The sequence below is a fragment of the Eurosta solidaginis genome, chromosome 3, assembly GCF_040869045.1.
Source record: "Eurosta solidaginis isolate ZX-2024a chromosome 3, ASM4086904v1, whole genome shotgun sequence".
Classification (NCBI taxonomy): Eukaryota; Metazoa; Arthropoda; class Insecta; order Diptera; family Tephritidae; genus Eurosta; species Eurosta solidaginis.
In genome coordinates this window covers 149,324,181-149,341,285 of record NC_090321.1, presented here as the reverse complement: position 1 = coordinate 149,341,285, position 17,105 = coordinate 149,324,181, and the positions used below count along the sequence as shown (strand labels likewise).

Here is a 17,105-nt window from a genome sequence, read left to right as displayed (position 1 = left end):
TACCTTTCATTTGATACCCATATCGTACAAAATAAATTCTAGAGTCACCCCTGGTCCACCTTTATGGCGATATCTCGAAAAGGCGTCCACCTATAGAACTTAGGCCCATTCCCTTTTAAAATTATCATTAACACATTTCATTTGATACCCATATCGTACAAGCAAATTCTAGAGTCAGGCCTGGTCCACCTTTATGGCGATATCCCTAAATGGCGTCCATCTATAGAACTATGGTCCACTTCCTCTTCAAATACTCTTTAATACCTTCCATTTGATACACATGTCATACAAACACATTCCAGGGTTACCCTAGGTTCTTTTTACAACATGGTGATTTTCCCTTACTTTGTCTCCACAGCTCTCAACTGAGTATGTAATGTCCGGTTACACCCGAACTTAGCCTTCCTTACTTGTTCGTTGTTGCAATTAAACAAATGACGGTGGTGAATAGTGTTGCCAGCTCCGCAACAATATCTTTTTATCTTGGTAGAACATTATAAGGTGGTGGCACGTCGACATAAATGCAAACAAGCATACACTATTAATGTATTTTGTTTTTGTAAAACACTTAATAATCGTAGTCTAATATTATTTAGGGGTGCTGCGCAGAAGGGTGTACTACGCAGAAGGACATCACCGTGGCGGTAGCCACGGTTATACCACACACCCGGACTTGGCATGGCGTAGCCCATGGTTATTTTTTATAAGCGCGGCCGAAGGCCGCCTATGCAGAAAGTGTTCTACGCAGAATTACCGTTGGAATCAGCATAAAAATCTCTATAAAGTCCAATTTTCTATTTTTTTTTTTTTTTTTGACAAATGTATGTATTCTTCACTTGTTCCAATTAAATACATTAGTTTCAAATTATTCAGAGAATTACAAAACAAAATACATTGATAGTGTGTGTTTGTTTGCATTTATGTCGACGTGTCACCACCTTATAATCTTCTACCAAGTTAAAAAGATATTGTTGCGGAGCTGGCAACACTATTCATCACCTTCATTTGTTTAATTGCAACAACGAAAAAGCGACAATAGTACCGACGGGTTTTCCGCGAATAACTTTTAAACGAGATAAAAAAATGTAGTTTCTGCTTTCGGATTCTGAATCCCGACGCAAATACGCGTCTTTTGATATCGCTATCGACCCGAATTTTAAGTGCAGGACTTAAGTTGAAATTTTACTAAATTTGGAAATTAAAAGGCTTATATTTCATAAACTAAGAGTTTCCTAGAGTTGCGGATGATAATTTTGTGATTTTTAGGACCCCCGCCACCCCTCGAAAAAAAGAAAAGTTGGAAAATCGTGGCACCTTATTCTAAATATTCCTCAAAAAATCATTAATTATTTCCGTGAATTGAGAGAAATTCATTTCGTTCCCTAAACGAAATACTTTAAATTTTTCAAATTTATTATCATTGTACTGGAATTTTTTTTCCAGATAACTTTTTTTTCCAATTTTCTTGCTTTTTGCAAAGCACTTCGCGTATTTCAAAGCGTTCAAAACAGAATAGAGCGACTCTGATCATGAAAATCAAAAAATTTTTTTTTAATCAGGTGAAATAACTTCTGAAGTTTTGTGATTAAATATGTCGAGACAGAAAAATCAGTACAAAACAGTACAGGAAGGAATTGTAAAAAATCAGGACATTTGCGTAATGAACTGGGAATTGTGAAAATTCAGTACTGTCCTGCTTAAATCAGTACGTCTGGCAACCGTACATGGCCACCAAATGTCTGGTGCATAGGGTGTTGAGGTGGCATTTGACCGGATTATGACTGCATTAGACCAGACTGTCATCTCTGCCGGTGACAGTGCGCTTAGGTTGTGACTTTTGCTCCTGTTTCGTTTGCTGTGAAAAAAAATATAAGTAAATAAATCACTGAAATGTATGCATGACAATATCGTAGCAACTCACCGTTGGCTTTTTGGGTACGCGCACATAAGAAAAACCTTCTCCACATCCAGTTGGATCTGCCGGCCCAGTCAATTGTAGAAGACACTTTCCGCGCATGGCTTGTATATAAGTTCTGTAAACAGAAGAGATGATCAATTTAATATTCCATATATATATCATTATCGAAAATTTATACCATTCTACAAGTTCTTTGAACTTACCGCGAGGTATTCGAAGGCTCAACCTTCACTTCATCATCCAACTTCAACTGCGCTTCTTCATCGTCATCCTCTTGTGGAGCGAGTAAGAATTTTTCACCATAGCCAGCATCTTTTAAACGCTGCGCAATAATACTAAAGAAAGCGCAACATTGTTCGGATGAAACAATGGCGCGTATTTCTTCCTCGGAGGGTAAACGGAATTCGGGTTTTATAACCCACCAATTGCAATCCATGCCAGTACTTTTAAAATCTGCACATTGTTTTAAACATTTACAAATGAGCTGAAAATGAGCGTTTAATATCATACATACGTATGCGATATGGATTATCATTAGTTTTCCAAAATAAACGATAAAGGAAAATTTTAAAATATTTTTTTTAATTTTAATAAGCATTTTGCAGTTTTCTTATTTTTTGCCTGTATAAAATCGAATTTGGACCGGGCACTTCATAAAGGGGACATTCCTGTCCCACTGTAAAGACAGCATTAACATCACGTATCCAATAATTGCTACGATTGCGAATAAGAAGGAAATCGGTGTGACTAATTTGCTGTAGATAGATAGGTGCACGATACATATTATTTTCTGTCTGTATGCATTGACCAGGATGAAGTATTCCCAAAAAGGGGCTGGTGTGCGCAAATGCGACTTCACCATTTTTGAAATCCTGAGTGCCATTATTCTTTGCAGCTTTGCGTTTATAATATTTTTTAATTTGGAACACATGCCAACCCAGTTTTTGTTATAAAAGAAATTGGGATTTTTTTTTATTGAACTAGAAAGAAATAATGCATTGCAACTCTACTTGATTCATTAAAGGTGGATGCTCTTCACAAATTTCGCATAAAATTATATCGCCGTCTTTACGTTTAAGCGGTGGACGATGAAAGCCACGTATTTTCATTGGACCCATATACGTCTGAGTGTTAATGGAAACAAAGAGAGTATGTATATACAGAATTAAACTATAAAAGTGAACAACATACCGATATAAATGGTGAACGCAATTGAACTACAGGTGTCGAGTTTTGTATTAAATTGCCGCCACCCACTTTCAGACGCAGTGTCGGTTCAGTCTTGGGTTGATAATAGCTGTGGAAATTACTCTTTAGTTAACAAACGTTTTATGATGTTTTTGCAATAGACTCACGAATCATTTGATATATTAAACGGATCACGATCTGGACTCATTGGTGGCGGTGTATATTCGGTCAATGCATTAATAACACCTGCTTTACCCAATAAAATCTTTGATTTTTAACATGAGGATGTGGTATTTTAATTTTAAGTGGTGGTCCTGTATTCTTGCTTATTTTCGAAGGATCAATGTCATCGGGTATGCCAAGTATAATATTTTCACTATTTGGATCAAGCGTAAGCACTTTGGGTTTTGGTAATTTAGTCATTTATTTAGCATCCCAAATAATTTCATCCTCCCATTTTCCATGTATTAATTTTTCATTCTCCATTGGTTTTCTTTATATGCTAAAAATGTATGATGTTATTCATTGGGTTTCATTTTCATTACTCTGTATAAATTTGTATTTTATTTACTTACATTTGACTGACTTTTTTGTTTGAGGATCCACTGCTACTACACTTTGCATTTTTGCACTGCTCGTTTTACCCGAGACGGGATTAGTTTTGCCTGGTTGACTAAATACTCCAGCAGTGCGCGAACCACTGGAAGGTAACCAGCCGGCTGCTATTGTGTGTGAATTACATTTTTGCATCACTTTTGCTTTGATATCATTGCCATCCCATACAACTTCATCCTCCCAATGTAATTCTGATACCATCAAAAATGCATCGTCTGCTATAGGTTCGCCTTTTATTTCTATATCATTCGCATATATTGAACAAAAGAAATTGCTTTTGGTATTTTTTTAAAGAACTGAAATGTAATTAATTCTTTTGCTGTGGAGGAAAGGAATTGATTACTTTCGTCGAATACTTAAGGGGGAATTTAATTTAATTCTTAAGGTAATCAAAACTACCCATCTCTGATCATCTAAACAAACAAATTTGATTATCCTTTTTGTGCCATTTTATGAAAACTTAAAATTTAATCAGCAAAGTTATTCAAAAAAGATTCTAAAAAGTGATGATAAAGAGTGATTTTCAGGGTTTGATGATCGACCCAGGAAAGGGTAGAAATAAATAGCATATATTCTATAATGTATTGGGACAGCTCCTTCTACACCTCCATAATTCGCTTTGTCAAAAGCTAAAGGGCGTTTCGGTAATTCTATACGACAGCATGGCACTCTTAATTCACATCCAAAAATATCGGGATGGGTGTCAAAAGTCGCGTTCCGAAAACGGAAAAAAAATTCTACGTAACTAGAGAGATATTTACAAAAGAAAGTGCAACTATTCAGGTGGTTGTAATGTTTTTTTTGTACCGAGGAAAAAATGTGTTTTCAAAGGGATTTTGGTGGATCGGCCAAGGTAATTTTTTATAAGCGCGACCGAAGGCCGTCAACGCAAAACATTGTTCTGCGCAAAAATACCATGGATCGAACCCCCGCATTCGGAGGGATCCGGGGTAATATTTCGGTTGTTCGTCAATATCTTTTGAACGACTCAAAATTTTTGTTTCCCGTTTTCGGGTTCGCGAACCTGTCGCCAAAACGCGTCTTTTGACACTCCTCTCTATAGTTTTGGAGGTGTATTAAGAGTGTCATGCTGTCGTATAGAATTACCGACGTTTCGAAGCAATGAACAGATTCTTGAATTTTTACAATAGCCTGTAAATAATTTGTATTAATACAAATAGTCTTAAGTGTTCTAACCCGGGGGCCACATTTTGAACGTGTTTTTGGTGATACGCTTTACTGAACATAAAGTAAGGAGCACTCCAAAGCAAATTACCAAAAAATAAGTCTTTGATGTACTCACTTGATAGTTTTCGGCCATATCACAGCTTTGAGTCAAGCTTTGCAGCTTAAAGGATGGATCATATTGACGTAAAATGTTTTCACATTCAAGTAGCTTATCATTATCACTTTTACTGCCGCTTTCGTTATCCTTATTTATTGATTTATACACATCCATATCATTGTCGTTTAAGCCAAATGTATCGATACCTCTATCATTGTGAGCCAATAAAGAAATAATACGCATACGTTCTTGAGCCGCTGCAGTATGTCTTTTTGCTATTTCTTGTCGATGAGCTTTACGTTGTTCTTTACGCTGTAAGATTTCGTTAACCACTTTTCTACAGGCATGTCCGTTGGTGGTTTCTTGGAGTTTGTTACTTTTTTCCATTTGTGCTCGATTTCCAGGCAACGAAACGTATTGTGTTGTTGATTCCATTTGTTGGAGACGTGCACGAAGTGCAACAATTGTTTTCTGGCAAAATATTAGAATTTGTAATATTGTACAACTACAAACATAAATACATATTAAATTCACTTTCCAAACACTTATATCCAACATCGCTAAGTTATTTATATTATTTTGTAGTGCAGGTTCAAATTCTTCAATCTCCCCATATTGTTGTTGTTCGTAAAGTTCTCTAACGCTAGACATAAATCGTAATTGATTTTCCAAATATTTCGAGAAGACGCCAAGTCCAAGTTGTGTGTTGTATTTTGATTGTTGGGTATTACGAATGCAAGTTGAATTTTTTCACATTTTCTGAATAATAATATATATCAGACCAACGCCTCAGGTCCTCCAAATAAACTCTTATTTACATAATTTATTTGGCAAACTTGAAATTTTCACCGCCGACACCGATGCTCATTAGAAATGGCGGACTAGCAGAACATATTTTTGCAAGCAACAATGACGTGTTTCACCATCCGTATGAATATAATAGGTGCGAGAGAGCACGATACATAGTGGGAAAGCTAAAATTGTCAACATGCTATTTCATTTACAGAATTTTTCATTCCAAATCGTCACCCCTGTCAAAAATTCGTGTGGCTGTGTGCGTTTTTGGTCACACGATTTTTGCAGGGTATGTACGGGAACGTTTTGGCATCACTGGTTCACGGCGGGTAGAGTTGTTGGATAGCACAATTGAGCAGTTGCTCATAATTAGTGTTGCTGCGCGCTTCAGAAAAAGGCATGGCGGAACGATACAAGGTGGCAGCATGGCGACATACCTACAAACATAAATAAAAATTCCATGTACTTTGCTTTTGTAAATTCGATGGACAAATGTCAAAATCGTACTGCGCCGGAAGTTTATGTATCAAATCAAATAAAAAAAGTTTATAGCCAGCTGTCCCATGCTGCCACCTTGTATCGATCCGCCATGGAAAAAGGTTATCAACATGGTAAATCTTAGCAAGTAGCGCAACTAACAGCTGATCTCTAAAAAGTCACACATTCACACGCACAGTGTTTAACTCTGTTTGAAAAAAAGAACATTGAGATTATTTAACTTGAATTTTATAATGAGATAATCCTTAACAATTGATGTATATATACAGAATATATAATGCATATTTGTTGTTATTAAAAGAAGTTTTTTATTTATATTAAAGTTTTTATCAATTTCTTTCAACTTTCCAGTTTGCTGGCTCGAGGTCTACGTTTTTCTTGCAAAAACTAATAAAACACAAGTTTTTCGTTCTGCCAATATATTTCGAATTACCGTCGGTAATCGTCTTCAGGACAAACTAATAACAATATAAAGCATTAATATAATAAATTATTGTCCCTACAACAAATTTATTCATATATGTACATACATTTATTTACACGTTTGTACTGCTTAACGTGGAGCATCCATAGTGTACCTATACCAAGTGTGTCAACTAAGCGATAAACGTCAAAACTACAAACAGCCTCGCTCACCTGATACAAATCTCAGGTCTATTGTTGCATTTTTGGTACGTAAGAGTACTTCAAGCTGAGTAGCATTTAATAGTTAAATAAAATTTTGTAGTATTTACAGATGTAATAGTTGCATATATTTCCGCGGAAATAAGAATACTAGATTTGTAGCCTGCAACAATGCGGAAACATACGGAAAGCAAAATCTATTTAAATTAGAGTCAAAATATAAAGCGCCACACGTGTAACATGGAAAAATTTCACTTCTAAGGCTGTTTACACAAATGCATAAGGGCAAAATTATATAAAACGCTTTGGTCACTTCAAAAGCATATATGACACTACTTTATTTTTGCTTGGATTTCAAACTAAAACAACTAACGAAACTTTATCGGAACTTCAAAACACAAAAAAAATTTCTATCATGAAAAAGCGAGGCCACTATTCCCCCATAATTAGCGAGTTTGTCATGTTTTTGTTTATGTTTTACATTTTATTTTTACATTAACATTTTTAACAATAAAAAAATGCAAATAACTCGCGCAAGTTATTTCTTTCTCTAATGGTTCACTTTTTTCATAAGAAACTTGATTCTGATTGTGTTTTTATGCACCAAATTTTCAAACTAAAAAAAAACTTTCATTTGTCTGAAAAAAAATAAAGAAAAAACGGCCGAATGTCAAAAAAACCTATCGAAAAACAAACTGGCTCGTTTGTTTTTAATGAAAGGTTGTATTTTTCGTGTATTTCGTAAGTTTTTTGAAATATAGTTTAGCGTAGGCACGCAACCAAAGCATTTATGTAAATTTTTCAATACTTCGCCCGACAGATGAATTAATGAATGCAACACAACCAAAGCGTCTCTTTAAATCCGCCTTAATTTTTGTAGCTGTGAAAGCCTCCTGCAAATATAATGGTGCTGTAATTGCAAACAAATCAAACTCCTATATGACGCTACTTTATTTTCTATGTATTTTTCTTGTATTTTCTCTTATATTTTTTGTCGAGGGAGCCAATAAGGTTTCAATACTGGTGAAAGTATGTGAACTATATTTGAAAAAACTAACGAAATACAAGAAAAATTCAACGTAGTTCATTAAAAACAAACAAGCCAGTTTGTATTTCGATAGGGTTTTTTGACATTAGGCAGTTTTTTCTTTATTTTTTCTGACAAATGAAAATTTTGTTTTTAGTTTCAAAATTTTGTGCATAAAAACACAATTAAATTCAAAGTGTAAATTGTGTGTGCAAATGAGTTTTCAATAAGTATACATTTTGCAGTTTTCATAGTGAACTTGGGTACAGAAATTCAAATTAAAAAGTTTTTCACAATAATTTGAAAAACTCTACGTTTTCTCTGCTTTTTACAATTAAAGGAGTAACCCTCCGTAATAAATTAAACTTTTAATGAAAATCAATACCTCTGAATTGAACACTTTTCGCCATGATATAAAATTAAAATGCTGTGGAACAGGAGCACCACTTTTGTGACTACATAAACCCTGTTTCAACCTTTTACGTCTCTGCACAGAACCCTAATTGACCTTTTTCAACCGAAACAACAATGGCAACCCAGATTTTCCCGTTATGCCCACTTAAGCGAGTGCCTGTCAGAAAGAAGTCAACACACTTGTACTTGTACACTATGGGAGCATCATACTAACTCTTTTTTGATAACAAAAATCTGTACGCCTGTGCTACGTTCTCTACATCAGATTTGTAATTTATTCTCTTGTCTGTCGGTGTGTTGATTATGTGCAGCATTTCTAATGTGAATCTCTTCTGGTATTGTTTTTCTTGTTGGAGCACAGAAGCTTCATCAAAGCTTGGTGAGTGTTCATTGCTTGCACAGTGGGTCATTAGGGCCGTTTTATGGTTTTGTGTTTGTTTACAATATTTAAAATCAGATTTATGTTGTGCTAATCTGCTTTTTAATTTTGATTTTGTAGTTCCTACATAAAACTTGTTACAGGATTCGTTGGCATTACCTTTGCAAGGTATTTTATATATAATATTGCTTTTTTCAGCGGTTGGTATTTTTGACTTTGTTCTACTAAAAATTTGTTTTAGTGTGTTTACTGGTTTATGGGCTATTTTTATTTCGTTTTTGTTGTAGCAATCTGATTTCGTAAGCCGCTCTGATAATTGTGGTACATATACTACTGACTTGAATACCTTTGGCTCGTCTACTATTTGATTTTGGGTTTCTGATACCATTCTTTTTATTAAAGAATTTATAATACTATCCGGAAAGTCATTATTTTTTAATATCATTCTAATTTCAGTCTTAATTTCTCTGTGGTAAGTGCCGTCAGATATTTGTAACATTCGTCGAATGCAGCCTCTCGCTGTATTAATTATCATCGTTTTTGGATGTTTAGAATTATAATTGATGATTCGTCCTGACGCTATAGGTTTCTTATACCACTTTAGCTTTATTTCGTTGCCATGTCTTATTATGATTGAGTCCAGGTACGGTAGTTTTCCTTCGTTTTCGAGCTCGGTAGTAAATTTAATATATCTATTGAAAGAATTTAATGCGTCAAGAGTGTTCTGTACCTCGTTTTCATTTACAATTGCAAATATGTCATATATGTCATCGAGGGGCGGCCACCGTGGTGTGATGGTAGCGTGCTCCGCCTGCCACACCGTATGCCCTGGGTTCGCACCCCGGGCAAAGCAACATCAAAATTTAAAAATAAGGTTTTTCAATTATTTCTTTCTAATTTCAAAGGACGAAAGAAATAGTCTGATCACCGCCTCAGCTCTTTCCCCTAGAATTTATGGACTCCCAAAAATCCATAAGGAAGGGACACCCCTTGTTGTTGTTGTTGTTGTAGCAATGCTCGCCCCACCTAATAGCCGCGATCGATCACAAATTGTCATCAATATCCTCTAACGGGAGTCCAAGGAAACTTGCTCTTTCAACAGGGGTGGACCATAAGGAAAGGGGTGTTAGAGGCGTTGGTTCCACATTACAATTGAAGAGATGGTTGGTGTCATGTGAGGCACGTTGCAAGCGGGGCATACATTTTGTATGTCGGGGTTGATTCTGGATAGGTAAGAGTTTAACCTGTTACAGTATCCAGAACGAAGTTGAGCAAGAGTGACACGCGTTTCCCTGGGGAGTATGGGTTCCTCTTTGGATAATTTTCGTTAAGCACTGGATTCACCGGGCAATTCCCGGCATAAAGGTCCGACGCCTGTTTATGGAGTTCACCAAGGACCTGCTTGTGTTTTTTCACTTCATACGGCTGGGTTCTCAGGTGCCGTATTTCCTCAAAATGCTTACGGAGATGACTCCTTAAGCCCCTAGGCGGTGCTGGTTCATCAATCAGATGTATGTTGGGATGCCCAGGTTTCTGGGTATTCAACAGGAACTGTTTGGTCATCATCTCATTTCTTTCCCTGATGGGGAGTATTCTCGCCTCATTCTGCAGATGATGTTCTGGGGACATAAGAAGACAGCCCGTGGCGATTCTGAAAGCAGTATTTTGGCAGGCCTGTAGTTTCTTCCAGTGGGTGATTTTTAGGCTTGGCGACCATATGGGTGACGCGTAGCACGTAATCGCCTGGCTAATTGCTTTGTATGTAGTCATGAGCGTTTCTTTATCTTTTCCCCAAGTACTGCCAGCGAGGAATCTGAGGATTTTGTTACGGCTCTGAATTCTCGGAACAATTGCGGCTGCGTGCTCACCAAAATTTAGACCCTGATCAAACGTCACACCCAAGATTTTGGGGCGTAGGACAGTCGGTAGCGTAGTGCCATCGACGTGGATGTTCAAAATGGTCGACATTTGGGGCGTCCATGTTGTAAATAAGGTCGCTGAAGATTTAGTCGGTGTTAATGCCAGGTTTCGCGAGGCGAAAAAACTGAAGAGATCAGGGAGGTAGCCGTTTATTTTTTTTTTTAGCGCATCGATCTTTGGGCCTGGGCCTGTGGCCATTATTGTGCAGTCATCGGCGTAGGAAACGATTGTGACTCCTTCCGGTGGTGAAGGTAGCTTAGAAATGTAGAAATTAAACAAAAGTGGGGATAGGACACCACCCTGTGGCACCCCTTGTTTAATTCTCCTTGGTTTTGATGCTTCGTTTCTAAATTGCACCGATGCCTGCCGACCACCCAGATAATTTGCGGTCCACCTTTTAAGACAAGGGGGAAGGGTAGACCCTTCCAGGTCCTGCAGTAACTAGCCATGGTTGACCGTATCGAAAGCTTTTGATAGGTCCAGCGCTACGAGTACTGTTCTATGGTGGGGTATTGATTTAAACCGCAATTTATCTGGGTGCTAATGGCATTTAGCGCGGTGGTAGTGCTATGGAGTTTTCTGAAGCCATGCTGATCAGGGGCTAGCTGCAAATTTGCTTGGAAATAAGGGAGCAAAATGGCCTCAAGCGTCTTTGCCACTGGCGATAGGAGAGATATCGGACGATACGACTCAGCTATGTTAGCTGGTTTCCCAGGCTTTAGTAGCGGGACCACCTTGGCCATTTTCCATTTCTCAGGTATGACAAAGGTGGAAAGAGACAGATTGAAGACATGCGCTAAATATTTGAAACCCTCTTTCCCTAGGCTTTTAAGCATCGGCATGGCTATGCCGTCTGGGCCAACTGCTTTGGATGGTTTAGCACGACCAATGGCGTCCTCAACCTCTTTAGCGGTGATGGTGATTGGTGACGCGCTGAATTTGTGCTTATGTGCGTGTCTATTGGCTCTCCGTCTATCTTTGTCGACCGTAGGATGCATTATATATTGTCGGCAGAAAGCGCTCGCGCATTTTTTCGCGTCCGACAACACTTTGTCGCCAAAGGCGATGGAAACTTTGTCTTTGTGCTTAGTCGGATTCGATAGGGACTTTACGGTGGACCAAAGTTTACCCACACCGGTAGGGAGGTTACAACCTCTTAGGTGCTCCTCCCATTTCGCCCGCTTGTGTTCATCCACAAGCAATCTGATGCGTTGGTTTATATCCCTTATTTGGGGGTCGCCTGGATCAAGCTGTCTTATAAGGTCACGTTCTCTCGCTAAGTTTGCGGCCTCCGCCGGGAAGTGGGCCGGATTTCGGGAATTCTCCCGGCGGGAATGAAATGTGCCGAGGCGGATTTAATGACCTTACGGAAGGCACGCTCCCTTTGGGGGGCATCAGTCGGGATAGGGAGGGCAGCAAAGCGGCTGTCTGTAAAGGATTTATATTCTTCCCACTTTCCTTTTTGAAGTTTATGAAAGTGCGTTTTTCAGTGACGATGAAGTCGGCGGTACGCTCAAGCGAAATAAGTATGGGCAGATGGTCGGATGCCAATCTTACCATCGGCTGCCAGTTGACGCAGTTTACGAGTTCTTCGCTCACGATAGAGATATCTGGGAGCTGTGACAGCTTCCTACCATACGTGTAGGGGCGTCTCCGTTTATTGTGCAGAACGTCGTTTCTTCTATTTGATCCGCCAACATCTCACCCCTACTGTCCGCCCGCAAGTTTGAATGCCATAGATCATGATGGGCATTGAAATCACCTAGGATAATACGATTGTTGCCAGTGAGTAAGGCCCTGATATTAGGCGGTATCCACTGGGGCAACAGGTGGCAGGAGGGATGTAGATGTTGATGATTTCTAGGTTTGCATCGCCTGACCGGACAGATAGGCCTTGACGTTCTAAGACATTGTCACTGCGGTCGATGCCAGGATCAAATATATAATACTGCACAGAGTGGTGTATGATAAACGCGAGACCGCCTCCATTTCTGCTCTCGCGGGCTTTCCTGTGGATGTTATACCCAGAGCAGGTCTGCAATGCAGATCTTGCTGTGAGTTTAGTCTCTTGAATCGCAGCAATGCGGATGTTGTGCCGCTTCATGAAATCGACTATCTCCGTGATCTTCCCAGTTCCCCAGCGGGTTTTGGGATCAAGGCCAGAACAACCTGTCCGATGCAACCATCCCTTGCACGAGACACACTGAACAGAGTATGACCGTCCTAAAAAGATTCTTTTCCGGCAGATGCAGCAAAACCATTTCTCAGGACCGGGGTCAGGAGACGGACCCGGATTGGATTCGATGCCTTCCCGGAGTAAGAGAATATGGAGCAGTCCTGCTGCGAGGAGCTGCTGGGAGGATGACAATTTGTGGGAGGGAAGAAACAAATTAGATGGGGTCACACTGAAATGACAGTCCTTGGTCGGGAAAAATCCCGAGTCGCTCCGGTACTTAGAACCGACTGCCTTGGGAAGCGGGACACCCCTTAGGCCGATATGTTCAACCACTGGATCAGCATCGTTCGGACTATGTAAATTCATTACAAATATTTTAAAAAATGTAACAGAAAAGTCTAGTTATAATGTCAAAAATACACTCGAATTTAAAGAAAGAATAAGTAATACTCATATTAATGATGATGAAAAACTAATTTCGTTCGATGTTGTCTCGCTGTTTCCGAGCGTCCCAACACAACTAGCTCTTGAGGTTATTCAAGAGAAATGGTCAATAATAGAAATGTACACTAAAATACCGAAAAAACTATTCATGGAAGTACTGAAATTTTGTATTGAGGAAAACCGTTATTTTAAATACGAAGATCAAATATACACACAAATAAGATGATTACCAATGGGATCGCCAACGTCACCAGTTATCGCAGGTATTGTTATGGATAAGTTGCTTCAAAGTTCGATGGAAAAAGTTAAACAAAAGCCGAGACTACTTACAAAGTATGTCGATGACATATTTGCAATTATAAACGAAAACGAGGTACAGAACACTCTTGACGCATTCAATTCTTTCAATAGATATATTAAATTTACTACCGAGCTCGAAAACGAAGGAAAACTACCGTACCTGGACTCAATCATAATAAGACATGGCAACGAAATAAAGCTAAAGTGGTATAAGAAACCTATAGCATCAGGACGAATCATCAATTATATTTCTAAACATCCAAAAACGATGATAATTAATACAGCGAGAAGCTGCATTCGACGAATGTTACAAATATCTGACGACACTTACCACAGAGAAATTAAGACTGAAATTAGAATGATATTAAAAAATAATGACTTTCCGGATAGCATTATAAAACACATTTTTAATAGAACAAAGTCAAAAATACCAACCGCGGAAAAAAGCAATATTATATATAAAATACCTTGCAAAGGTAATGCCAACGAATCCTGTAACAAGTTTTATGTAGGAACTACAAATTCAAAATTAAAAAGCAGATTAGCACAACATAAATCTGATTTTAAATATTGTAAACGAACACAAAACCATAAAACACCCCTAATGGCCCACTGTGCAAGCAATGAACACTCACCAAACTTTGATGAAGCTTCTGTGCTCCAACAAGAAAAACAATACAAGAAGAGATTCACATTAGAAATGCTGCACATAATCAACACACCGACAGACAAGAGAATAAATTGAGCGGCTTATTTTGAAAGTGGCATAAGTTATTTCATGTCGTTTAGGTTCAGTGGTAATTTGTTTGTATCTCTCCTCGCCTCCAGTTTTTTAGAGTACAATATCCAAAAGATGCAATTCTTATTAATATTTTATAATTGTAGAACCATCTATATATGCATTCGTTCAAAAATAACAATGCATTTAAGACCATGAGTTGGAAATTACTAATGCCACTTTCTAAATAAACGGCTCAATTACAAATCTGATGTAGAGAACGTAGCACAGGCGTACAGATTTTTGTTATCAAAAAAGGGTTAGTATGATACTCCACGTTAAGCAGTACAAACGTGTAAATAAATGTATGTACATATATGAACAAATTTGTTGTAGGGATAAAAATTGATTATATTAATGCTTTATATTGTTATTGGTTTGTCCTGAAGACGATTACCGACGGTAATTCGAAATATATTGGCAGAACGAAAAACTTGTGTTTTATTAGTTTTTGCAAGAAAAACGTAGACCTCGAGCCAGCAAAATGGAAAGTTAAGAAGAAAAGGTCGATAAATCAGTAATTTCTTTCAATTTTATTTTACATATTTCATGGGTTTTTAAAGCATTTTCGTGCATTGAAATACAACCATGTGCATATACGTTTTGACATTACATTTCATACACGTTCGTATTTGCCATTCTCATTGTTTCTAAATTCGTAAACAATGATTGCAGTTATTCGGTGTGATTTTTCAAAAAAATTTCTATTTTTGTGAAATTTTGTAGGTACTTAATCTGTGGGATTGTGGTGGTCAAAAAGGTTTTATGCAACAATACTTTGCCTCACAATGCGACAATGTATATCATAATGTCGTAATATACTTTTATATTGTGGCGAATATTAGCAGGCTCGTGAGATCACTATACCGATCCCGGTTGCCACTTTGGCCCATTTGGACCAAAAATGGTCCCTTCCAACCCCATTTGGTCCGCTAGTCCCTTTTTTCAATTCTGGTCCTTTTTAGGCAGTACGATTTTGTTACTTTTTTACAAAATTTGCACACATTGATTAACTACCATATAATTTTCAATCTCATTGCAATTCTTACCACAAAAATTGCTCAGCCAATAAAATGTAGCAAAATAATGCCATTTCACCTGGGAGATAGTTTAGCCGAGGCATTATAAAGAGAAATGTTAGGTCTTTGGGCAAACACATTGTAATTAATTTTTGATGAAACAACGGACTTATTAGAAAAAAATCCTGTTTTAGTGGCTAGATATTTCGATCCTTTATCAAACAATTTCAGTAATAGATTTGTATCATTTCTGGATGGTTTTCGGGAGTCATTTCGTGGCTTTCGATCATGTAGGGACCCTATCAGGTTATCAGCCCATTTATTTATTTTTTTTTGTTTAGTCTATTACAAAAAATAAAATACATTAGGCAGACCAATTTTTTTTAAACAGATAACTTGATAAGCAGGCTAACGTAAATAGCCCATATGTTTTATTTTCTCTTTTGTGGACGGGGCCGCGGGTAAAGGCTAGTTAATATTATAAATGCGAAAGTTTGGACGTCCAGACGTTTGTCTTTCTGACTCAATCACGCAAGAACGGCTTGAATGATTCGGATGAAATATGTTTTTGAAAAGGGGGGAGGTCCACGCCCCCCAGTAACAGTTTTTTCGTCTTTGTGACTGAATCACGCCAGAAGGTTTACACGGATTTTGATGAAACTTGGGCCACAGATAGAAAATAATCTACTGGCTACAAATTTTTCGAAAATGGAAAGGGGAGAGGTCCCACGACCCCTTCGATTAATTTTTTAATAATTTTTACACATTATAAAGTTAAATATACTGACCTTCACCAATATTACAAACTCAATGGGTCAAATAGCTTCATTCGATTGAACACGCCTGCTGCCTTATTAACATGCTTTATAATTAGCTTCACCTTATTTATAATTCCATCAGGGTCAATTCGGCGACCCTCCCGTGATCAATTCTGGATGATTTGTTGTAAATAAGGTCGCTGAAGATTTAGTCGGTGTTAATGCCAGGTTTCGCGAGGCGAAAAAACTGGAGAGATCAGGGAGGTAGCCGTTTATTTTTTTTTTTAGCGCATCGATCTTTGGGCCTGGGCCTGTGGCCATTATTGTGCAGTCATCGGCGTAGGAAACGATTGTGACTCCTTCCGGTGGTGAAGGTAGCTTAGATATGTAGAAATTAAACAAAAGTGGGGATAGGACACCACCCTGTGGCACCCCTTGTTTAATTCTCCTTGGTTTTGATGCTTCGTTTCTAAATTGCACCGATGCCTGCCGACCACCCAGATAATTTGCGGTCCACCTTTTAAGACATGGGGGAAGGGTAGACCCTTCCAGGTCCTGCAGTAACTAGCCATGGTTGACCGTATCGAAAGCTTTTGATAGGTCCAGCGCTACGAGTACTGTTCTATGGTGGGGTATTGATTTAAACCGCAATTTATCTGGGTGCTAATGGCATTTAGCGCGGTGGTGGTGCTATGGAGTTTTCTGAAGCCATGCTGATCAGGGGCTAGCTGCAAATTTGCTTGGAAATAAGGGAGCAAAATGGCCTCAAGCGTCTTTGCCACTGGCGATAGGAGAGATATCGGACGATACGACTCAGCTATGTTAGCTGGTTTCCCAGGCTTTAGTAGCGGGACCACCTTGGCCATTTTCCATTTCTCAGGTATGACAAAGGTGGAAAGAGACAGATTGAAGACATGCGCTAAATATTTGAAACCCTCTTTCCCTAGGCTTTTAAGCATCGGCATGG

General features: G+C 38.3%; 2 protein-coding genes across 2 annotated transcripts; both read right to left on the bottom strand.

Moving 5' to 3' along the window:
- Positions 1–1,682: 1,682 nt before the first annotated feature.
- LOC137246680 (transcription initiation factor TFIID subunit 1-like) lies at positions 1,683–2,527 on the bottom strand. Its single transcript, XM_067777700.1, has 4 exons — positions 2,433–2,527; positions 2,122–2,371; positions 1,922–2,033; positions 1,683–1,855 (listed from the first exon to the last, which is right to left on the bottom strand). Exons 2-4 carry the CDS (start codon positions 2,352–2,354, stop codon positions 1,787–1,789), a joined length of 414 nt encoding a protein of 137 aa, XP_067633801.1. The 5' UTR covers positions 2,355–2,371; positions 2,433–2,527; the 3' UTR covers positions 1,683–1,786.
- Positions 2,528–2,551: 24 nt separating this feature from the next.
- On the bottom strand, positions 2,552–5,391 carry LOC137246679 (transcription initiation factor TFIID subunit 1-like). The gene is made up of 5 exons (XM_067777699.1): positions 5,025–5,391; positions 3,682–3,960; positions 3,274–3,608; positions 3,110–3,215; positions 2,552–3,042 (listed from the first exon to the last, which is right to left on the bottom strand). The coding sequence occupies exons 3-5, from the start codon at positions 3,312–3,314 to the stop codon at positions 2,899–2,901; spliced, it is 291 nt and encodes a 96-aa protein (XP_067633800.1). The 5' UTR covers positions 3,315–3,608; positions 3,682–3,960; positions 5,025–5,391; the 3' UTR covers positions 2,552–2,898.
- Between the last annotated feature and the right edge of the window lie 11,714 nt (positions 5,392–17,105).

What these genes read in the sequence shown, in the direction of transcription:
- LOC137246680 (XM_067777700.1), bottom strand. Translation starts at nt 2,354, where the DNA reads ATGGATTGCAATTGGTGGGTTATAAAACCCGAATTCCGTTTACCCTCC. An exon ending in GAGCCTTCGAATACCTCGCG is followed by an intron (nt 2,034 to 2,121) that starts GTAAGTTCAAAG and finishes TTCTGTTTACAG; the next exon opens with AACTTATATACAAGCCATGC. An exon ending in GCGTACCCAAAAAGCCAACG is followed by an intron (nt 1,856 to 1,921) that starts GTGAGTTGCTAC and finishes TTTTTTTCACAG; the next exon opens with CAAACGAAACAGGAGCAAAA.
- LOC137246679 (XM_067777699.1), bottom strand. Translation starts at nt 3,314, where the DNA reads ATGAGTCCAGATCGTGATCCGTTTAATATATCAAATGATTC. An exon ending in TTTAATATATCAAATGATTC is followed by an intron (nt 3,216 to 3,273) that starts GTGAGTCTATTG and finishes TAATTTCCACAG; the next exon opens with CTATTATCAACCCAAGACTG. An exon ending in TGCGTTCACCATTTATATCG is followed by an intron (nt 3,043 to 3,109) that starts GTATGTTGTTCA and finishes ATTAACACTCAG; the next exon opens with ACGTATATGGGTCCAATGAA.